Below are 22,381 nucleotides of genomic sequence, written 5' to 3'. Positions count from 1 at the left end.
AAAAAAAAAAAAAAAAAAAAAGAATCTTTTTATATCACTTGCATTAAATTTCACAACTACATTATCAACACATTAAAATGTGACTCTTAAGTTTGTCTAGATTCAATGCATACCACTATTTCTTGCATTTCCCTAAAAAATCTGCCTTAGATCCTCTCTTCAACAAGACAGGGGGTAAATGACCAGATAGAAGGATGGATGGATGATAGATTATTCATTTTGCTTTCCCCAGTCAGAATTAAGCCCTCCCATGGCCCCTTGCTGGGCTTTCTGTTAAAACACATGCATCGCATCTTTTCAGTATCTGTTTTGCATGTCGGTCCATCTCATCTCTCTGAGTGCTCACTCTCTTGCCTATAAAATAGAAGAAGTAGTAGAGGTGACCTGTAAGGCATTAGGGAGAAGGAATTGCCCTCTCACTGGCCTTGTGGCAGCCCCAGCCAGCACCCCGTCTCCAGTTCCACCCACAGAAGCAAGTCTCACCCCTTCCCCCCAGGTCTCTCTACTTCCTGCTAGAGAATCACCCAACTCCCCAGCCTAGCTTGAGGCTTTTTTCAGCCTTAGCTAGCTCCCCGCAGCTAAGAGCCCCATGCTCCATTTGGGCCACCAGTGTCACAGGGTTTGACCTGCTGTTACTACTACCTTTGTCATAGGGGCAGGTAGTGGGCAGACATGATCTAGAATACCCCACAGAGTCAGGAGCCCCCATGATCTGGGATAGACCCTAGAGCTGAGCCTGAAATTGGGTGGGCACTGAGGGGGCAGTGATGTTTGCTGAGGAAGAGGTTCTAGTGAGAGACTAAATGAATGAGTGAGTGAGGTAATGGATAAATAAAGATAAGAATGGATAAATGGTAAGATAATTAAATTGGTGACTGAATGTAAGGATAAATTAATGGAAGAATGGATTCATGGATTAAATAATTAATGGGGAGATTAATGAATGAGAGAATGAACGAGTAGTTGAATGGGGAAATGAGTGGTAGAGGAAACTGGCAACTGTTGGGTTGGGAGTGTCTATGGGGATTGACTCTTCTCCAACTCTCTTACCTCTTTTTCTTCTGCCCCCAGTGTCCTCTATTTCTCCATCCACCGCTATGAGCAGGGTAGGTTCTGGCCCCACCTGAAGGCCTCTAACTGGTCCACCACAGGTTTCGGCCAAGGCCAAGGATATACCATCAATGTGCCTTGGAACCAGGTCAGCATTCACCCACCCTCTGTCCCCAAAGTGAGGCCCAGCCCTGCCCTTCTGTCAGCAGCTCGGGACAGGTGGCTGAACATCCCCCACTACACTCCTGTGTCTGCAGGTGGGGATGCGGGATGCTGACTACATTGCTGCTTTCTTGCACGTCCTGCTGCCAGTCGCCCTCGAGGTCCTGGGGGTCTGGGGTGTGTTGGGGGAGAGGAGTGGCCTTGAAGGTTAGGCCGTGATGGCAGGTAGCCTCATAGAGTCTGTTCCCCCTTCAGTTCCAGCCTCAGCTGGTCCTGGTGGCTGCTGGATTTGATGCCCTGCAAGGGGACCCCAAGGTAAGGCAGGCTCCCTGGGGCGGCAGATGGGCTGCACGGAGCCAGACTGATCCTCCATGTCCCCCCAGGGTGAGATGGCCGCCACTCCGGCAGGGTTCGCCCAGCTAACCCACCTGCTCATGGGTCTGGCAGGAGGCAAGCTGATCCTGTCTCTGGAGGTGAGTGACTCACCTTCGTCCCTCAGCCTGTGGATCCTGGAGGGCTTAAGAACGAAGCTTTCAAGTCCAACAGGAGTTCCTGGCCCAGCATTTCACTTACTAGCTGGATAACCTTGCATAAGTCACTTCACTTCTTTGTGCCTCCGCTTTCCTTCTGTAAAACGAGCATAATAATGGTAATCACCTCATATCATTGTCCAGTGAATTCAATGAGGCCCCCTTCTAAGTTCCTTGTTGCTTGACATTTGGTATGCACTTTCTTATTATCATCATTATTGTTATTCCCTGGTCATGTCTGGTCCTTTCCTGATCCCCCTTCACAACTCCTTGCCCCAGGGTGGCTACAACCTCCGCGCCCTGGCTGAAGGTGTCAGTGCTTCGCTCCACACCCTTCTGGGAGACCCTTGCCCCATGCTGGAGTCACCTGGTGCCCCCTGCCGGAGGTGAGCCCCGGTGGAGGAGGGGAAAGCGGGAGCCTCACTGCCTGCCCACATTCCTTGACCTCATATTTCCTCCCTGCCCTGCCCTGCAGTGCCCAGGCTTCAGTCTCCTGTGCTCTGGAAGCCCTTGAGCCCTTCTGGGAGGTTCTTGTGAGATCAAGTAGGAAGTGGGGTGTGGGCCTGGTGTGGGGTGGACGTGGGATGAGCCCTGGGGCAGACTGTCTTCAGACTTTCTCTGACTTTACTGGGCTGCCTTGGAGGTAGAGGGTCAGGCCCTCTCTCTCCCTGGGCCCTGGTTTCAGGCCTCCCACCCCATTTTCTATTTGGGTCACCTGAGTTCCAGAGTATGACGGGGATTCAGAGTGAGAGGGTAGGACAAACGTGGCGTCCCCCTTGTAGCTGAGACCGTGGAGGGGGACAACATGGAGGAGGACAATGTAGAGGAGAATGAGGAGGAAGGACCCTGGGAGCCCCCTGTGCTCCCAATCCTGACGTGGCCAGTGCTACAGTCTCGCACAGGGCTGGTCTATGACCAAAGTATGATGAATCACTGCAACTTGTGGGACAGGTAGGCATTTGGAGGGCTGGATGAGTAGGTGTTGGGGGTCCCTCCCCATCAGGCACTAAGTCCCTACCTCTCGTTTCCCCACTGCTAGCCACCACCCTGAGGTACCACAGCGCATCTTGCGGATCATGTGCCGTCTGGAGGAGCTGGGCCTTGCTGGGCGCTGCCACACCCTGACACCGCGCCCCGCCACAGAGGCTGAGCTGCTCACCTGCCACAGGTCAGACCCCGGTGCCTGGGGTGGGTGGCTTCCCAGGACTGGATGAGGTCTCAGGGGCTGGAGCTTGGGTTTCCCCTCCCAGGGAGCTGCTGCAGGACTTGGGAGGGGCTGAAGTTCCTGTCTTGCGGGTGGGGCCCAGGGAGGGGATGGTCCCTCCTCACTGTCCTGCCGGTGCACCTCTCTGTGCCTCCAGTGCTGAGTACGTGGGTCATCTCCGGGCCACAGAGAAAATGAAAACCCGGGAGCTGCACCGTGAGAGTTCCAACTTTGACTCCATCTACATCTGCCCCAGTACCTTCGCCTGTGCACAGCTTGCCACTGGCGCTGCCTGCTGCCTGGTGGAGGCTGTGCTCTCGGGAGAGGTGTGTCCTCTGGGGTGGGGAGAGGAGGACCTGGGGAGAATTGAAAAAGAGGGCCACCTGCTGTTTCTGGATGCTCTGAGAGAGTCAAGCAGGGCCTGAGGAAAGGGGCCATGGAGAGGGGCACAGGAGGGGGCGGGCCTAGAGGCTGGGGTAATAATGGAAGGAACTGGAGAAAGGGAAGGGTGGCCAAGTGCAGTGGTTCACATCTGTAATCCTAGTGCTTTGAGAAGCTGAGGTGAGCTCAGGAGGTCAAGGCTGCAGTGAGCCATGATTGTGCCATTGCACTCTAGCCTGGGCAACAGAGTGAGACTCTGTGTCCAAAAAAAAAAAAAAAAAAGAGTTGGGCACGGTGGCTCATGCCTGTAATCCCAGCACTTTGGGAGGCCGAGGTGGGCGGATCACGCAGTCAGGAGATCGAGACCATCCTGGGTAACACGGTGAAACCCTGTCTCTACTAAAAAACACACAAAAAACTAGCTAGGCGTGGCGGCGGGCACCTGTAGTCCCAGCTACTCAGGAGGCTGAGGCAGGAGAATGACGTAAACATGGGAGGCAGAGCTTGCAGTGAGCCTAGATAGCACCACTGCACTCCAGCCTGGGCAACAGAGTGAGACTCCATCTCAAAAAAAAAAAAAGAAGAAGGAAGAAAGGAAGGTGAGGGTAAGCTGGAGGGCAGGCTGTCCGATCTTAGCACCCTGCTGCTTCCTAGGTTCTGAATGGTGCTGCTGTGGTGCGTCCCCCAGGACACCACGCGGAGCAGGATGCAGCTTGTGGTTTTTGCTTTTTCAACTCCGTGGCTGTGGCTGCTCGCCATGCCCAGGCTATCAGTGGGCGTGCCCTGCGGTAAGGACTCCCTGGGGACCCCCCAAGTCCTGATCCTTGTGGGGACCTGGATGCTCTCCCCAGCCCATTGCTTACTCATCATGCCCCATGGTCCAGCTCCCAGGACTTCCCCAGAAAGAAATAAGGGTACAGCCCTTACCCAGAGAAGGACTGAGGATGGAGCCTCTCAGTGCCTATTTAGATAGGACCCCCAGATCATGTTACCTTGGCGCTTATAAAACAGGATTCAGGGTCCCACCCCAGCATTTCTGGCCTATAGCAGCTGCCTCGACAGAACCCAGGTCCAGGCTCCTGATGCATACTCCAGAAGACCCAGGAACCAGTCCCCAGCATTAGCTGCCCAAGGCCCAGGGTCCAGTTCCCTAGCAATGACCCAGAAGAGCCCAGGGCCCAGCCCCGAGCACTTGCTCAGGCCTACAGGGCAGCCCTCGGGAACCAGGATCAGACTTTTCTCCTTAACTGATAGGACTAGGGTCCTGCCACTCAGCACTAAATGCCCCTACAGACCCCAGGGGTCTGGCCCAGCCCTCTTCCGGGGGTGAGTATCCTAGGTTACTGAGGTGCTGTCTCCTCCCCAGGATCCTGATTGTGGATTGGGATGTCCACCATGGTAATGGAACTCAGCACATGTTTGAGGATGACCCCAGGTAAGGGGCTGCAGTCAGGGGCCACAGTGTGATCAGGGAGGTGGGTGAGCACCTCAGGGGTACTGGAGCCCCTAACCAGCCATGGCCCCCTTCCTACCCCATCCCCGGCAGTGTGCTATATGTGTCCCTGCACCGCTATGATCATGGCACCTTCTTCCCCATGGGGGATGAGGGTGCCAGCAGTCAGATCGGCCGGGCTGCCGGCACAGGCTTCACCGTCAACGTGGCATGGAACGGGCCCCGCATGGGTGACGCTGACTACCTAGCTGCCTGGCATCGCCTGGTGCTTCCCATTGCCTACGAGGTACAGCTCAGGATAGATCGCAGGATGTATGTGACACGCCTGTGCAGGTGGCAGCCTGGACCTGCCTCCTCAGCATGTGTGCGTCTGACTGCCAGGTGGCTGATGATATGAGACAGCCCATGGGTGATTAATGAGGCTACCGGGGCAGTTGGTGACTGTGATCACTTTGTGTATTGTGTACAGGTGACTGTACATGACTGCCTTCTCTGTGTGACACTATGTGAGTGACTGTCTTGGCTGTGTGTGTGAGGGCCTTCTGACTATGCAGCAGTGGCCCGTGTCCTGGCTGAATCTGTGTTATGTGTGTGCCATCACAAGTGTTTGAGTATGTGTGTGTGCGACTCTGTGCAGGCGGGTATTTCTCACCTTTTCTCTGTGTGATGGGTGTGATACTGTATGTCACTAAATGCAACCATCTCTGTGACAGCCTGTGTGGGACCCTCTGGATGTGAAAGCCTGTGTGTTACAGCAGTCACTGTCTGGCTGTCTGCGTGTGTGTCTCTGACTGGGAGGTAGCTGCCTTTCCTCTGTGTGAGCTGGGGGGCTAGTGGCTTGCGTATGGCTGACTGGGAGGGAGGGAGGGGGTGTGAGCACCGCTTTGTCACCCTGGGCGCTGGTGTGCATCTTTGAATCTGCACGTGCGCGGGTGGCCAGGACAGCCTTCTGTATGTGTACAACTGTATGTGCAAGTAACCAGCTCTTGTGGACACACCAGAGTGCATGTCGCCATTGTGGCTGTGTGGTAATGGCATGTGTATGTGACTCTGCAGGGTGGCTGCGGGTTATTGTCCTCTTTGAGAAACTGTGTGTGTGTGTGTGTGTGTGTGTGTGTGTACATGACTAGTGCAGATATGTAGTACTGGTCTATATGGGACTGTCTGTGTGGCAGTACTTGTGGCTCTGTGTGACTATCTTCTCTGTGTGTGGCACTTGCATTGCCATCTTCTGTTATGGAAGTGTGCAAGCACCTCTCTTTGGCACTATGTATATAAAACCCTATATGTTGTGTATATGTGTCCCGCATTTGACCCTGGGGTGTGTGTGTGTAAGGACATGTCTCTGTCTCTCTGTTTTTCATGTCACTCTCTTGATGTCTGAGTCTGTCTCATGTCTCATGTCCCCATCTGTCCCTTTCTACTGTCTCCATGTCTCTAAGTCTGCATCTGTTTCTTCTGAGTCTGTATTTCTTTTCTTCCCCTCTTCATTTTCAGTCTCTGCTTTTGCATCTCCCAGTCTGCAGATCCTGTGTCTCCATCTCTCTGACTTGCATCTCCATGTCTTCATTTGTCCTTTTCTCCATGTCTCTGGGTTGCCATCACTTACCAAAAGCCCCCACCCTCATGCTTATACATCTCTTCTCTCCCTGCCTCAGTTTAACCCAGAACTGGTGCTGGTCTCAGCTGGCTTTGATGCTGCACGGGGGGACCCGCTGGGGGGCTGCCAGGTGTCACCTGAGGGTTATGCCCACCTCACCCACCTGCTGATGGGCCTTGCCAGTGGCCGCATTATCCTTATCCTAGAGGTAATTCTCTCTTGGTCCCTCTTCCCACAGTGGGAGGGTAGTTTGGAAATGTTCGCACCATCACTCAGGACAGTTTCCTGAAATCTCCTTTGAGTGTCCCTGCCTGGGATTGTTGGCACATACTGGGTAGTAATAAGAATAACAGCAATATTAACAGCCTTAATTGAGTGCTCACTGTGCAGAGCACTCTTCTGAGCACTTCATGTGTCTTATTCATTCAGTTACTTGGCAAAGCAGCCTTATGAGGTAGGGTCAGCTTACCTCATTATTTTCCTCTCTCAAGATCAGGGAAACTGAGGCACAAAGAGGTGTGATGACTAGCCTGAGATGGCACATTTACTGATGGCAGAACCAGGACTTGAACCCATGCAGCCTGGCTCCAGGGTTTGTGCTTTTTACTCTACCTAAACTGCCTCTAACAAGTTCCTGGGACAAAGAAAATTCACTGACCTTTGTAAATGACTCAGTATTCCCATGCCCTGTGCCTCAGTTTCCTCATTTTTATGAGGCAGGCTAATCATGGAGGAATGTCTGGCATATGGTAAATGCTGAATCTGTTGGATCTGGTTTTTTGTTTTTTTGTGTGTTTTCTTTTCTTTTTTTTTTTTTTGAGGCAGAGTCTCACTCTGTCACCCAGGCTGGACTGCAATGGCACGATCTCAGCTCACTGCAGCTTCCACCTCCTGGGTTCAAGTGATCCTCCCACCTCAGCCTCCTGAGTCACTAGGGTTACAGGCACCAACCACCACGCTCGGCTAATTTTTGTAGTTTTAGTAGAGATGGGGTTTCACCATGTCGGCCAGGCTGGTCTTGAGCTCCTGGCCTCAAGAAATCCAGCCACCTCAGCCTCCCAGAGTGCTGGAATTACAGGCGTGAGCCACCGCGCCTGGGCCCTGGTTACTGTTACGCATTGTTCAGATATTAATCGACTCAGCAACCTTCTGTGCTCTTATTCTCTTTTCTTTTCTTTTGTTTTTTTGTTTTTGTTTTTTTTTTTTTGAGACGTTGTCTTGCTCTGTTGCCCAGGCTACAGTGCAGTAGCACAATCTCGGCTCACTGGGTTCAAGCAGTTCTCTGCCTCAGCCTCCCGAGTAGCTGGGATTACAGGCGCCTGCAACCACACCCAGCTAATTTTTTTGTATTTTTAGTAGAGATGGGGTTTCACCATGTTGGTCAGGCTGGTCTTGAACTCCTGACCTTGTGATCCACCCGCGTCAGCCTCCCAAAGTGTTGGGATTACAGGCATGAATGACCGTACCTGCCTCTTTTTTTTTCCTTTTGAGACAAAGTCTTGCTCTGTCACCCAGGCTGGAGTGCAATGTGCGCCAGTGAGTCTCGGCTCACTGCAGCCTCCATCTCCTGGGCTCAAGCAATTCTCATGCCTCAGCCTCCTGACTAGCTGGGACTACAGGCACATGCTACCACGCCTGGCTAATTTTTGTATTTTCAGTAGAGATGGGGTTTCACCATGTTGGCCAGGCTGGTCTCAAACTCCTAACCTCAGGTAATCTGCCCGCCTCGGCCTCCCAAAGTGCTGGGATTATAGGGGTGAGCCACCATGCCTGGCCTGTGCTGTTATTTTCACCACTTTACAGATGAGGAAAATAAGTCACAGAGAAATTAATTGGCTTGCAAAAAGTCCCACTTACTGTGTGCCCAGTACTGCTTGTGACAGGACACGGTGGGAGTTAAGAACACAGATGACTCCATCAGAGAGCCCAAGTTCAAACCCCAGTGCTGCCTCTTCAGCTGTTATGACCTCGGACAAGTCATCTAACCACTCTGAGCCTCAGTTTCTTTATCTGTAAAAAGAATAGCGACTGGGATTCCTGTGGAATGTAAAAAAAAGTCAATATAGCAGTCCATGTGGAGAGAGAGTCCAGTTGTTCCTGTACTAGGTCAGGGCAGGGTCTTTTGTATGGATTCACAGCAGTCGTCTTGTGCAGGTCAGGTCAGTGGTTACTGTATGATGTGAGGCCAGGGGTTCCTGGACAGTGTGAAGATGGATTTCTGTATGGCGTGAAGGCAAGTTCCTGTATAGATTGAGCACCTGTGGTTGTGAGGATTGAGTTAATATGCATGAAGTACTTAAAATCAGGTCTGGCACACAGCAAACAATAAATGTCAGCTGTTACTAATGCTTTTATCAGTATCGTTATCTTGCACTTTACATTACAATTTACTCCCCACAACAACTACCTTACACAATGGGTGCTGCCCATCTTACAGGTGTGGGTTCTGTTCACTTGTTCCCAGTACTCTCCCTCCCTCTCCAGACTTGCAGGGCTCAGTAGGGAGGATTGGGGAGGCAGGACATGTTGCCCTCCAAATTCCCCAATGAACCCCCACCATACCTTTCCCTCCCCTTTTCCTTAACAAAGGGTGGCTATAACCTGACATCCATCTCAGAGTCCATGGCTGCCTGCACTCGCTCCCTCCTTGGAGACCCGCCACCCCTGCTGACCCTGCCACGGCCCCCTCTATCAGGGGCCCTGGCCTCAATCACTGAGACTATCCAAGTCCATCGCAGATACTGGCGCAGCTTACGGGTCATGAGTGAGTGGATTTGGTGGCGATGGAGGGAACTCAGGGAAGGAGGGGGCTGGGAGGCAGGGATTAGAGGCAGGAAGGAGGACAGTACCCACACTCAAGGATCTCTCTCCCTGGTTCCAGAGGTAGAAGACAGAGAGGGACCCTCCAGTTCTAAGTTGGTCACCAAGAAGGCACCCCAACCAGCCAAACCTAGGTTAGCTGAGCGGATGACCACACGAGAAAAGAAGGTTCTGGAAGCAGGCATGGGAACGATCACCTCGGCATCATTTGGGGAAGAGTCCACTCCAGGCCAGACTAAGTCAGAGACAGCTGTGGTGGCCCTCACTCAGGACCAGTCCTCAGAGGCAGCCACAGGGGGAGCCACACTGGCCCAGACCATCTCTGAGGCAGCCGTTGGGGGAGCCATGCTGGGCCAGACCACCTCAGAGGAGGCTGTCGGGGGAGCCACTCCGGACCAGACCACCTCAGAGAAGACTGTGGGAGGAGCCACTCTGGACCAGACCACCTCAGAGGATGCTGTTGGGGGAGCCACGCTGGGCCAGACTACCTCAGAGGAGGCTGTAGGAGGAGCTACACTGGCCCAGACCACCTCGGAGGCAGCCATGGAGGGAGCCACACTGGACCAGACTACGTCAGAGGAGGCTCCAGGGGGCACCGAGCTGATCCAAACTCCTCTAGCCTCGAGCACAGACCACCAGACCCCCCCAACCTCACCTGTGCAGGGAACTACACCCCAGATATCTCCCAGTACACTGATTGGGAGTCTCAGGACCTTGGAGCTAGGCAGCGAATCTCAGGTAAGGCCCTCCACACCCAGGTAGGGGCAAGAAGGGGCAAGAACCGGGCTTCTCTGATACATCTCTTACTTCTGCGTGTCCAGGGGGCCTCAGAATCTCAGGCCCCAGGAGAGGAGAACCTACTAGGAGAGGCAGCTGGAGGTCAGGACATGGCTGATTCGATGCTGATGCAGGGATCTAGGGGCCTCACTGATCAGGTGAGCTCAGGGAGAGGCTGGGACTGTGGCTTCCTTCTCTTGCCAATTTGTGTCTCCAGGTAGGAGCATGTGATAAACATATAATGGGGAGATGGGGTCTTCAGCTTACTCAGTTTCACCCACCCACTCCAGGCCATATTTTATGCTGTGACACCACTGCCCTGGTGTCCCCATTTGGTGGCAGTATGCCCCATACCTGCAGCAGGCCTAGACGTGACCCAACCTTGTGGGGACTGTGGAACAATGCAAGAGAATTGGGTGTGTCTCTCTTGCTATCAGGTATGGAGCAGAGGAAGGGGATGGGGCGGAGGTTGGCCTGGGAGCAAACTACAGGGGGGTGCTGACCCCCACCTGACACTCACACCCCCAACCTCAGGTCTACTGTGGTCGTTACATCAATGGCCACATGCTCCAACACCATGGAAATTCTGGACACCCGTTGGTCCTCAGCTACATCGACCTGTCAGCCTGGTGTTACTACTGTCAGGCCTATGTCCACCACCAGGTGGGCCCTGGGTAGACCCTTCAACACGTGCACACTCACCCCGCACACACACACAGCCCTTCTGTGATTGGGTAAAGGGAGACCACAGGCCCCTCTGCATGGCTGCCTCATGTGATTATTTTGCATGGGGCGGGGGCTGTGGGATAGTCCAGAAGACAGAGTGGTTGAGGGCTGGAGTGGGGGCAGCCCTGCAGCCGAGGTAGAGGGGTCCTCACTCTCTCTCACCTGCCCTATTCTTGCCTCCTCCTCAGGCTCTCCTAGATGTGAAGAACATCGCCCACCAGAACAAGTTTGGGGAGGATATGCCCCACCCACACTAAGCCCCAGAATACGGTCCCTCTTCACCTTCTGAGGCCCACGATAGACCAGCTGTAGCTCATTCCAGCCTGTACCTTGGATGAGGGGTAGCCTCCCACTGCATCCCATCCTGAATATCCTTTGCAACTCCCCAAGAGTGCTTATTTAAGTGTTAATACTTTTAAGAGAACTGCGACGATTAATTGTGGATCTCCCCCTGTCCATTGCCTGCTTGAGGGGTACCACTACTCCAACCCAGAAGGAAAGGGGGGCAGCTCAGAGGCCCCAAGAGGGAGCTGATATCACGAGGATAACATTGGCGGGAGGGGAGTTAACTGGCAGGTATGGCAAGGTTGCATATATAATAAAGTACAAGCTGTTAAAAAACCTGGAGAAAGCCTTTTGACTTTGAGCAGGTGGAGAACCCCACATCCCTGGCCAGCAGAGCCAATGAGTAATGAAGGAAAGAGGGAGTGGGTCTCTGTCAGGTCAATCCCCTGCCCATCCATTGCCCCCAAAAAACTAACTGAAAATAGAGCAGCCATTTTGACTGGCTCCACGGGAGATGAAATGGTAGAATCCATGATATGAAATGGTAGAATCCATGAGGAAATGAGGGTGCTTGCCTTAGAAATAGGGGCCTCACAGCCAGTCCCAGCCACACCCACACCCTAGGCTGAGAAGGCAAGAAAACTAGCAGGAAGTATCCTCACCAGGCCTGTTTCCCCATTTGTCTCATTGGCCTGACAGGATGGCGGGAGGTCCAGGTTTAACTTGAATGTGGTGGTCATGGTAGCTTCTTGGCAGAAGGGGTGCCTGCCGTTGACCGGAGGTGGGAAATTGGAGGACAGTCTGAGAGTTGAATTTCTCCCACGTGGTGAGAATTGCTTTGGCAGCTCAAGGGAGTAGGAGCTGAGGTTTCCAGGACTTGTCTTCATGGCCATCTTATGATCCCAAGCTGACCACCACAGCCTTACTGAGTCAAGAAGAGGAAGGATGGGGAAGGGCCAGGGCTGCCCCGTTTTTGTTTTGTTTTGTTTTGTTTTTTGAGATGGAGTCTTGCTCTTGTCGCCCAGGCTGGAGTGCAGTGGCACGATCTCGGCTCACTGCAGCCTCTGCCTCCCAGGTTCAAGTAATTCTCCTTCCTCAGCCTCCTGAGTAGCTGGGATTACAGGCGCCCGCCACCACACCTGGCTAATTTTTGTATTTTTAGTAGAGATGGGGTTTCGCCATGTTGGGCAGGCTGGTCTCGAACTCCTGACCTCATGATCCACCCGCCTCGGCCTCCCAAAGTGCTGGGATTACAGGTGTGAGCCACCGCTCCCGGGTCAGGGGCTGCCCTGTTTTAAGAGCCCTCTGGATGCCCCACCTCTGCTGCCCTCTCACTGAGTGTGAGCCACCACTCCCGGGCCAGGGGCTGCCCTGTTTTAAGAGCCCTCTGGATGCCCCACCTCTGCTGCCCTCTCATTGATCAGGACTGTGCATGTGGTTGCCATAGCTGCAAGGGAGCCTGGGAAATGTGTAGCTTTGACAGGCAGCCGCCTCTGATCAGGGGCTTTCTTCTCTGACAGAATGACCTCTCCTCTGTCACTCTCCACTTTTCTCCAGAGCTACCAAAAAACGGAGCTGAGGCAGCACAGGCTCTGTGGCCTCAAAGAGCTTCCCACAAAACGGTTCCCAAAGTCAGGCCATCCTGGTCAAAATCTGACCCCCAACTCTCCCACACACACACCACCAACAGGAAAGCAAGGGAGAGGTGCTGTAGGGGACACACAGGGAGGTTTGGCCGCCGTCCGCGCACCCCTAGAGGCCGCTGTGGCACCCACATACCTGTGCACAAGCCACCTGGGGCACGACCCCTGCTCCCCGGGGCAATGGTAGGGGCAGGGGCGGGGCAGTGGCAGGGGCAGGGGCGCGGCGCAGGGGGGTGGGCGGCCTGAGGAGCTGAGGGAGGGCAGCTGCGCATGTCCACTCCCCCACTCGCCGCCGGGGGGGGGGGGGCCCCGGGGATCAATCGTAGACCCCTGCCAGGCCTGTCAGAGCGTCCCAGCGCGCCCGCCTCCCCACGGACACAGGTGAGCGAGGCACCGGTGCCCCGGCCCCGCCAGGCCTGGGGTATCCCCGCGCCGGCTTTAGGGGACCCTCCCCCAAGCGCCAAGCCTTCTCCCGGGCGAGCGGCCCCTCACTCGGCCTGCCGGGACGGGTGTTGGCGCTGGGCTGGAGTCGGAATGGGTCTTGACAGGATGCCTGGGCGACACTGCTCACACCGAGCCCGAAGTGCAGCCCTGGTTTCGGGGACCCCTCCGCACTCCGAGCTTTGTACCTCACCCGGCCTCGTCCAGGAAAGCGCGACCTGGCGAGGCCGCCCTGACCCCAGATCCCGGCTCCTTAGCGCGCCGGCCTCGGTGAGCTGGACGAAGCCCCCCAACCTGGTCCCGGCGGCTCTGAGCGCGCGGCCACCGCCAGGAGCCCAGGGGACCCACCGGGGGCTCCGCGCCACTTGAGAGCACCGAGCCCCCCATCCCCGGCGCTTCCCGCGGGCTGAGACCCTGGGCCAGTGCCCTTGGCACGTGCCTCTGCGCCTCGCGGCTCCTCCCGGGAGAGGGGCCGTGAGGACCAGGGCCGCGGCCTCCCTGCGCGTCGAGGGAACTGGGCGAGTTTGGGGGTCCCGCCAGGCAGCTGGGGTGGGAGCTGCGCTCGGCCACTCGGCCAGTCCCCGGGCTCCCCTTCCTCACCGTCGGCGCCCCCAGACTCCAGCCGCTTGGACCCCGACTTAAGAGGCAGCCTCGACCCCGCCTCTGCCTTCTGACCCATCCCTAAAGATGGCCGGGCACCCCTACAGGACCCCCAGAAGCAGACCTCTCCCTCCACGTGCGCCGCTGCCTCGCCCCTCCCCGCAGTCCTCCAAGTCTTCTTCCTGTCCCCAACCGTCGGGGACCCCCAAGCTCCATCCTCCACTTCCTGCTCTCTTCATCCCGCCCCCGCTCCTTCTGGGCCAGCGTCTCCAGTGACTATTCCCAGGGATCCCTCAGAGCTGAGGACGCCGAGGCTGCATCCCCATTTGGGACCTTGCCCCGACCCCGACCTCCGGATCTCCAACTCCACCAAACCTCGAAGCCACCATCTGCCCCCAAACCGCCGCTGCTCCAGGCTTTCGGAGGGGAGTCGTGGCAACAGCCATTAGGATGCACTAAGCGGGGCACTTCCTGAGCCCAAGGACACCGAGGGGCATTCACTGAGTGAATGGGAATGTGCTGCTAATAACTAACACTAATTGACCACCTGCCGTGTGCCCATCCTCTTCGAACACGCAACTTCCTTGTTCCTTATCTGTTATTGTCTCTTTCTCTCTGCCAGAATCTAATCCTCACAAGGGCAGGGACTGGGGTCTGTTTTGTTAACTGCCATACCACAATGCCTGGCACAAAGGAAGATTCTTGAATTAATGAATGGAGATTAAATTGTAATTTAAAAGCCTGGCATGAACTAAGCACCTTCTGCATGCTTATCACCTGCTACTGACATATAGTTCACTTTTTTTTTTTTTGAGATGGAGTTTTGCTCTTGTCGCCCAGGCTGGAGTGCAGTGGCCAGATCTCACCTCACTGCAAGCTCCGCCTCCCAGGTTCACGCCATTCTCCTGCCTCAGCCTCCCGAGTAGCTGGGATTACAGGCATCCGCCACCACGCCCGGCTAATTTTTTGTATTTTTAGTAGAGACGGGGTTTCATCATGTTGGGCAGGCTGGTCTCAAACTCCTGACCTCAGGTGATCCACCTGCCTCGGCCTCACAAAGTGCTGGGATTATAGGCGTGAGCCATTGCACCCGGCCCACTTTTTTACCTAGTTTGTTGTCTCTCACCCCAACCAGAATATAACCTTCATGAGGGCTACAGTTTGTTGTCTATTTATTGCCCACCTCTATGTCCTTGCCACACAGTAGGTTCCCAATAAATGTATGTTGAATAATTAATAAAGACAACATTCTAATGATAATGGCTAACAGACCACGTAACTGACATATTTATTTGGTTTATTGTCTTATCTGCCTCTGCCTTTTAGAACATAAACCTTCTGGGGGTGGGAATGTTGAGTCCCTACTGTCTGGCAGGCACTGTGCTGGGCTGGGGTTCAATGGTGACCCAAACCGGCAAAATCCTGCACTCTCATGGGCATAGGCATTCTCTGGTGAGGAAAATGTTCTAAAATTTAGTTATGGTGATAGTCGCACAACTTCATGAATATGCTAAAACCCGTTAAATTGGACACTAGCTGGCTGAACTTGATGGGATGTAAATTACATCTCAATAAAGCTGTTTGGGAAATCCAGACTTCACAGTTGTTGGTTCGTGTGAGGAGGGAAGGAGAGATGGGGGGGACGTGGGGCAGGGAGAAAACAACACAAATCATATATATATAGCACGCAAATTGGAAGGTGATCAGCACACAATAAGCACTCAGTAAATGTTAAAATAATGACACCCCACTGTCTCCTTGCCCTCACACGGTCTCCCCTAATGTATTGCCTGTTGTCTTGCTTCTTCTCTTCCCACTTGCAGAGCCCGCTGCCCAAGTCTCTTCCCTGAGCTGCCTGCTGGGGTCATGGAGCTGCCAACAAAGCCTGGCACCTTCGACCTGGGCCTGGCCACATGGAGCCCTTCCTTCCAGGGGGAAACCCACCGGGCACAGGCACGCTGCAGGGATGTTGGCAGGCAGCTTCCTGAGTACAAGGCTGTGGTGGTGGGTGCGAGTGGCGTGGGCAAGAGTGCGCTGACCATCCAGCTGAACCACCAGTGCTTCGTGGAGGACCACGACCCCACCATCCAGGATTCCTACTGGAAGGAGTTGACTCTGGACAGTGGGGACTGCATTCTGAATGTGCTGGACACAGCAGGGCAGGCCATCCATAGGGCCCTGCGTGACCAGTGCCTGGCTGTCTGTGATGGTGTGCTGGGCGTCTTCGCTCTCGATGACCCTTCGTCTCTGATCCAGCTGCAGCAGATATGGGCCACCTGGGGCCCTCACCCCGCCCAGCCCCTTGTCCTCGTAGGCAACAAGTGTGACCTTGTGACCACCGCTGGAGATGCTCATGCCGCTGCTGCAGCCCTTGCACACAGCTGGGGGGCCCACTTCGTGGAGACCTCAGCCAAAACACGGCAAGGCGTGGAGGAGGCCTTTTCCCTGCTGGTCCATGAGATCCAGAGGGTCCAGGAGGCCATGGCCAAGGAGCCCATGGCAAGGTCCTGTAGGGAGAAGGCCCGGCACCAGAAGGCCACCTGCCACTGTGGCTGCTCTGTGGCCTGATGGTCTTGGCCAAGAAATGTAGACCTCCCCCCAGGCCAGGGTGATTGTTTATTTGACATGAGACCCCTGAAGCAATTAGCTTTGAGGGACACATTCAGTATACTAGGGAAAGATGGACACCTCTCTTGTTTTCACTTGGTGAGGGGCTTTTTGGTAACATGGGAGTGCCTAATGTTGCTTTTGTTATGTCAAGTTGAGAGATTTTGTGCAAAATTAAATAAATGGTGTTTTTGGTTTCAAAGCTGCCTCCAGGCTGAGTGTTGTGTGGGTGAGAGTGAGACTGGGTAGAATGTTACTTGAGTTGTAAGAATTCTTTCATTCAAGAAATTCAGGGGGAGCCCACTGTGTGCCAGGCTCCGCTTTAGATACAAGGGAGGTAGAGGCAAACAAGACACTTAAAAATCCCTGCCCTTATAGATATGGCATCAGGCTAGATAGTGATAAAGGCTACATGTTAAAGGCAGGTGAAGGAATAGAGTGACAGGTCCAGGAAAGCCTTCTAGAGAGTAGGTGACATCTGGACAAAAACTTGAAGATATCCAAAGGCAGAGGGGATAGCCAGTGCAAAGGCCATGGCCACAAATCAGCTGCCGCCACAGCAACCCTCAGTATCTCCAGGGCCTGGAGCAAGAGTACAGGTAGGCCTCTACACTACATAACTAAATAGGTAAACAGACATTGCAAATCAAGCTTTACAAAGCAAACGAAATACACCTATCCTACTTTGGCAAATACACTTTCTTAGTGACCTGGCTATCCAGGCTCCAATTTCTCAGCCTTCTCAGAGTTCCCTGCCAGAATGTGCCTGTCTGCCAAAGAGTGTGCCTGTATTGGGACCTCCCATTCCCCAGCGCGAAGCCCTCTCCCGTTCTCTCCCCCGCATCAGGTGTTCATGTGTGCCTGTGACATCCCAGCCAGCACCTCAAGCTCTACTCACGTGCCCCACAAAGCCACCCCTTGGCCCTGAGGAGGATGGTCCCTTGGAAGATGATGGTGCAGGCCCTGAAAGTGGCCTGAAAGCCTGGGATCCCCATACCCAAGTGAGGCCTAAAAGGGGGACACAAGATCCGCGTGGGCACTGTCATTGTCCATGTTGATGCCTTCCCCTCCACCTCTAGGAGAGACATAGACTGAACAGGTGATTGCTCTAAAGTGCAGAACCCAGGGTAGGGGCTCCTCTCCCCTAGTCTAAGGGCAACCATCACCGTGGGCACCACCAGCCCCTAGAAACTGCCACTCACACAGACAAGCACAGAGCTGCTTCAGATCATGTTTATTGTGGGGCCAGAGGGTAGGGATCCTCGGGTGGGAGGGCTGGTTGGCCGGGGTAAGTTGCTCTGGATGTGCTGGCGGGGAGCAGTCCTGGTGGCGGGATGGCAGGGGCACTCCTGGGTCCCAGGGTGCAAGGGATCCGAGCTGTGCTCAGGTTGGCAAGAGGCGGCGTGCAGGCAGCTGGGGCGCCGGGGTCTCTAGGCGTTTCACGCGCAGCAGTGCCCCAGCACGCCCTCAGGGGGCACGTCGGAGCCCACATCCTGGTCGGCGGCACGGCGGAGGCGGCGCGGGGCTGCCACCCCCTCGGAGTCCGCGCTTCCGGCAAGAATCCGTCCCAGCAAGTACCTGCAGGGCCGAAGGCAATGCAGTGAGGCTGCGTCCGCGGTGGGGCATTCCCTGGCCCCACCCCCGAGGCCCAGAACGCAGGATCCACAACCACATACTGCCTGGGGACAGGTTCCCTCCCCAAGGAGGCGTCCTCAGCCCACTGCTTTCAGGAGACAGCCGTCCCCGCCTTTCATCCCAGAAACGGTGGCTTCCCTGCCTCCCTCTCCCCTTTCCAGGACCTGGGGTCCACTTCCCCCACTGAGTACTCAGCCAGGCATCCTTGCCCCGACTCCCTGGATCCAGGACCTCACTCCCTCTTAGGGCCCCAGGACTTAGAGGTTCGCACTCCACGGGAGAAGCAGGCGTCCCAGTTCCTCTCCCTCGACCTCCCCGGACGGAGGCACCCGACCCCTCCCCACCCCCTGCCGGGCACCTCAGCAGCTCGGGGTCCACGTCGGGTGTCTCGTCGCCTGCCTCCTCGGCATCCGGGCCCGCGGGGCCGTCGTCGTAGACTGGGGGCCGGGGTCGGAGCGCTGCGGCGGGGACAGGCGCGGGGACAAGCTGGGCTGCAAGGGCGGCAGGGTCAAGGCGGGCGCGGAGCAGAGCGCGAGCTAGCTGCGCTGCAGGCGCGTCGGGGTCGTCGTCCAGGCCCAGAGCGGGGCCAGAGTTGCGGGGGGCGCCCCAAACACGCAGCAGCTGCGCCAGGACGCGCGCCTGCTGATCCTCAGCCTCCTGAGCCTCGGCCCGCGCCCGCTCCTGACGTTCGGCCTCCAGCAGATGCGCCAGAGCCCGCGCCAGCTCCTGCACCGCCCCCGCCGCCTCACCTCGGGGCACTGACCGCCGGAAGCGGCGGGGAGCGCCAGTCTCAGCCAAGGGTGGCGACGCTGCGCTTAGGCCGCGGGGCTCCTGAGAGAAAATGAGGTGTGAAAAAAGAGTTTGTCAGCGTCTGTCGAGCCAGGGACCCAAGCCTGGGAAGCTCCGTGGGCCTCAAGCATCCCAGATGCCACCAAAAGCACCGTGACCATCCAAATATACCCGGACTCCCCTAAGGCCACTGGAAACCACCAAATATCTCCAAACACACTTAAGGCCACCAAAGATCCCCAGACACCCCCTACCCCGCCCCACAGCGCGCCAGTGATCCCTTGGTGACTCTCATAATTCCTCCCTCCCCACCCCCACTCCTGGGGACCGAGTTTCTTTATAAGAGTAGTGATGGTAGATATGACAGTTACAAATTTTTCCATATTTAATATTGTGAACAATAGGAACTATATGAATAAACTTGTTCATATACCATTTGGCATGTGTACAAGTTCATCTGTAGAATAAATTACCCAATAACAAATTTTCAGTTCAAGCAGTTTTGAAACAATTTCCACAAGTTTAAAGAAATAAAAGAGGGTACCAATAATCTGAGCAAGGAATAAAAGATCATAAAAATGACTGTGAAGGTTTGAAAAAGAAACATACAGGCCACAAATAAATACGTTTAAAAGGAGTGATGCCTGCAACACAAATAGCTAATAAAAGAGTAGTACACAGGGGCCGGGCGCGGCGGCTCACGCCTGTAATCCCAGCACTTTGGGAGGCCGAGACGGGCGGATCACAAGGTCAGGCGATCGAGACCATCCTGGCTAACACGGTGACAGCCCGTCTCTACTAAAAATACAAAAAAATTAGCTGGGCGTAGTGGCGGGCGCCTGTAGTCCCAGCTACTCGGGAGGCTGAGGCAGGAGAATGGCGTGAACCCGGGAAGTGGAGCTTGCAGTGAGCCAAGATCGCGCCACTGCACTCCAGCCTGGGCGACAGAGCGAGACTCCGTCTCAAAAAAAAAAAAAAGAGTGGTACACAGAAGATACAGAGAATTCCTAAACAGTAGTAAGAGAAAAACTCATACAGAAATAGAAAAAATACATGATCACCTATTTCACAAAAATGATTACTAAACATGAAAAATTGGGCCAGGTGTAGTGGTTCATGCCTGTAATCTCAGCACTTTGGGAGGCCAATGCAGGAAGATCGCTTGAGGCCAGGAGTTTGAGACCAGCCTGGTCAACATAGCGAGACCCTGTCTCTACAAAAAATAAAACCAAAAAAATGAGCGAGGCACACGCCCATAGTCCCAGCTACTTGGGAAGATGAAGTGGGAGGATCACCTGAGTCCAGAAGCTCAAGGTTGCAGTGAGCCCAGATTGCACCACTGCACTCCAGCGCGCATGACAGAGGAAGGCGCTGTCTCTAACAAACATAAAATAAAATTAAAAACCTCATTAGTAATCAGGGGAAAGCACATGAAAATGCCAGTGAGACACTATGCATAATATAACCAAAAGATTGACCCAAATCAAAAAGTCTGATAATATAAAGTGTTGATATGAATGCAGAAAAATGGGAATTTTCACACTATGCTGGTGAAAATTAAACTGGCAAAGTAATTTTGAAGAGCAGTTTGACAATATCTAAAAAGATGCACATATCCTGTGACCCACTCCTGGGATGTTATGCCCCAGAGTAGCTTTGGCACATACACTACTTGTCACAAGTTCATGACAGATGACGGCAGCACTGTTTGTAATAGCATAAAAGGGCAGGGGAGAAAGAAAAGCCTGGAAACAATCCAATGTCCACCGACAAATTGAGAACACATATATAAATCATGATGTCCTCATAGGATATAATGTTATGCAGTAATACAAATAAATGAATTACAGCCACCAAGCATAAACTTGGATGAATCTCACAACCAAAGCAGAGCCAAGGGAAAAAAAAAAAAAAAAAAAAAAAAACCAAGTTCCAGAATTTCACTGCAGACTACCTGAGACTACTAGACACCCTGAGGACTTCCTAGTGACCCCTAGTGACTACGAGGAACCAGTCACCCAGTATGATTCCATTTCAATGATGTTCAAAAAGCAAGAAAAACTAAACAACGGATTGTTTTGAGAGCTACACATATGTGATAAGCTACAAGCAAAAGTAAGGAAGTAAAAGGGTCAATGGACAGAAAATATAGAATATGGACTGTGCGGGAACAGGGGCTGCCATGGGGAGGGGCACACAGGGGCTTCTAACTCTTGGTCAGGCTCTATTTATTCAGCTGGAGTGACTGCTACACGGGGGAGTTATTTTGTCATCATTCTTTACATTGTACATATATATTAAGCACATTGTTACACGGATATAAGGTAACAGTTTTTTTTTTTAATTCCCATCTTTGATGCAGACAGTATTGAAGAGCTAGAGGAGGATGCCTCTGCAAGTGCCCTTGCTTGGCGCCTACCACTCCTCAGTCACCCCGGGGTGTCACACTCACCAGCAATCACAGCCTCACACACATTATGAGGACTGACAGGCCTGGAGATGTCACATATACAGCCCAACACTGCCACAGCCACATGTAAGGACCTGCACACGTTCACATCTGCAGCTGCCCCTGCAGTTACACTCGCCAAGCCACCCAGGTGCAAGGACATGCACCATCCTTAAAGACACAATGCAGCAGAGAGACATCATGGCTCCTCTCCTCAGGATGACACAGCTCCACAAAGAAACAGAGAGAAACAGTCTCAGGAACACGCAAATGAAATCCCAGGCACTTGGTCCAACAGAACCACTACGGAATGTGCACACGGAGATGCGAAGACCACTCCCTCTCAAACAAAAACGAAATCACAGAGAGAGAGAGTGAGAGAGAGAGAGACGCCCATAGGCCATGCCAACACACATATAAGGATTCACAAATATACACACGGTGTCACTGAGAAAACAATCGGGCCCACAAAAGAATCGCGCACAGAAGTATCCCGGTATCACGCACACTACACACCCAGACGCACCACGGCACCTTTGTAGGACACTTGAAAGCGCTCAAACCAAAGAATACACACTTTCAAGGACACGACACCTCCACACCGCTGTCCTCACATCACACGCACACACACCGATGCGCGCGCGCCCTTTCTTAAAGCGCCTTAGTGCCATGGAGAGTGTCACAGGCACCGGGCGCGGAAAGGTGGGCAGGGCGAGGTTACCGGCGGCGCCCGGGACAACGCCACCTGCACAGGCAGAGACAGAATCAGGTCTCAGGTGTGCCGGCGTGGCTTGGGCGCGGACCGGCGCCCGGAGCCCAGGCCACCCTCGTCGATCTCTCCGCACGTACCGGGAGCCGGCTCGGGCGAGGGTGAGGTGGCGCAGCCCCAACTCCAACCCTCGCCGGTGGCATCCTCCCCCAACCCCACCCCGCCCCGGACTGGAGTCGCACCTTTACCGGCCGCGCGCAGAGCGCGGGGGGCGGCTGAAAGAGGCCCAGCAGCAGCAGCACCAAAAGGCCGACGCCCCCGGCCCGCGGCCCCAGAGCAGCGGCGACCCCGCCATGCTGCCCCAGCGAGCCGGGCTCCGGACGGGCGGACTGGCTGGCAAGTGCGCAGTGCCGGGGCGAGCTGGCGAGGCTGCGGCGCTCTGCGGCTGCGCACGCCCGGAACCAGGGCCCCCCCCCCCCACCCCCCCCCCCCCCCCCCCCCCCCGCCGCCCCCCCCGGGG

General features: G+C 54.6%; 3 protein-coding genes across 8 annotated transcripts in view; 2 read left to right on the top strand and 1 right to left on the bottom strand.

The window, feature by feature from the left end:
- The window catches only part of HDAC6 (histone deacetylase 6), a 27,309-nt gene extending 15,985 nt beyond the window's left edge, over positions 1-11,324 (top strand). For all 6 annotated transcript variants that reach the window (XM_017855419.1, XM_017855423.1, XM_017855420.1 and 3 more), the window contains exons 11-29: positions 1,072-1,198; positions 1,308-1,373; positions 1,468-1,527; positions 1,596-1,685; positions 2,022-2,128; positions 2,218-2,285; positions 2,525-2,693; positions 2,782-2,910; positions 3,104-3,272; positions 3,982-4,115; positions 4,694-4,762; positions 4,874-5,066; positions 6,439-6,588; positions 8,970-9,144; positions 9,262-9,938; positions 10,022-10,135; positions 10,268-10,414; positions 10,512-10,640; positions 10,892-11,324. In XM_017855419.1, the coding sequence (XP_017710908.1) occupies positions 1,072-1,198; positions 1,308-1,373; positions 1,468-1,527; positions 1,596-1,685; positions 2,022-2,128; positions 2,218-2,285; positions 2,525-2,693; positions 2,782-2,910; positions 3,104-3,272; positions 3,982-4,115; positions 4,694-4,762; positions 4,874-5,066; positions 6,439-6,588; positions 8,970-9,144; positions 9,262-9,938; positions 10,022-10,135; positions 10,268-10,414; positions 10,512-10,640; positions 10,892-10,960 (2,842 nt within the window). In that variant the 3' untranslated portion in view covers positions 10,961-11,324. The remainder of the gene's footprint in view (positions 1-1,071; positions 1,199-1,307; positions 1,374-1,467; positions 1,528-1,595; positions 1,686-2,021; positions 2,129-2,217; positions 2,286-2,524; positions 2,694-2,781; positions 2,911-3,103; positions 3,273-3,981; positions 4,116-4,693; positions 4,763-4,873; positions 5,067-6,438; positions 6,589-8,969; positions 9,145-9,261; positions 9,939-10,021; positions 10,136-10,267; positions 10,415-10,511; positions 10,641-10,891) is intronic.
- Positions 11,325-15,343: 4,019 nt separating this feature from the next.
- ERAS (ES cell expressed Ras) lies at positions 15,344-16,379 on the top strand. The gene has a single exon (XM_017855418.1). It carries the CDS (start codon positions 15,539-15,541, stop codon positions 16,238-16,240), a length of 702 nt encoding a protein of 233 aa, XP_017710907.1. The 5' UTR covers positions 15,344-15,538; the 3' UTR covers positions 16,241-16,379.
- A 1,117-nt stretch (positions 16,380-17,496) lies between these two features.
- PCSK1N (proprotein convertase subtilisin/kexin type 1 inhibitor) lies at positions 17,497-22,314 on the bottom strand. The gene is given in 5 exon segments (XM_017855426.1): positions 17,497-17,739; positions 17,742-17,857; positions 18,273-18,745; positions 22,104-22,192; positions 22,195-22,314. Coding segments are annotated over 5 exon segments (777 nt in total). The 5' UTR covers positions 22,217-22,314; the 3' UTR covers positions 17,497-17,662.
- Positions 22,315-22,381: the final 67 nt, after the last annotated feature.

The sequence above is a fragment of the Rhinopithecus bieti genome, unplaced genomic scaffold, assembly GCF_001698545.2.
Source record: "Rhinopithecus bieti isolate Rb0 unplaced genomic scaffold, ASM169854v2 scaffold_41728, whole genome shotgun sequence".
Classification (NCBI taxonomy): Eukaryota; Metazoa; Chordata; class Mammalia; order Primates; family Cercopithecidae; genus Rhinopithecus; species Rhinopithecus bieti.
Note: the sequence above shows the minus strand (reverse complement) of the source record. Positions and strands in the feature narration are given on the sequence as shown.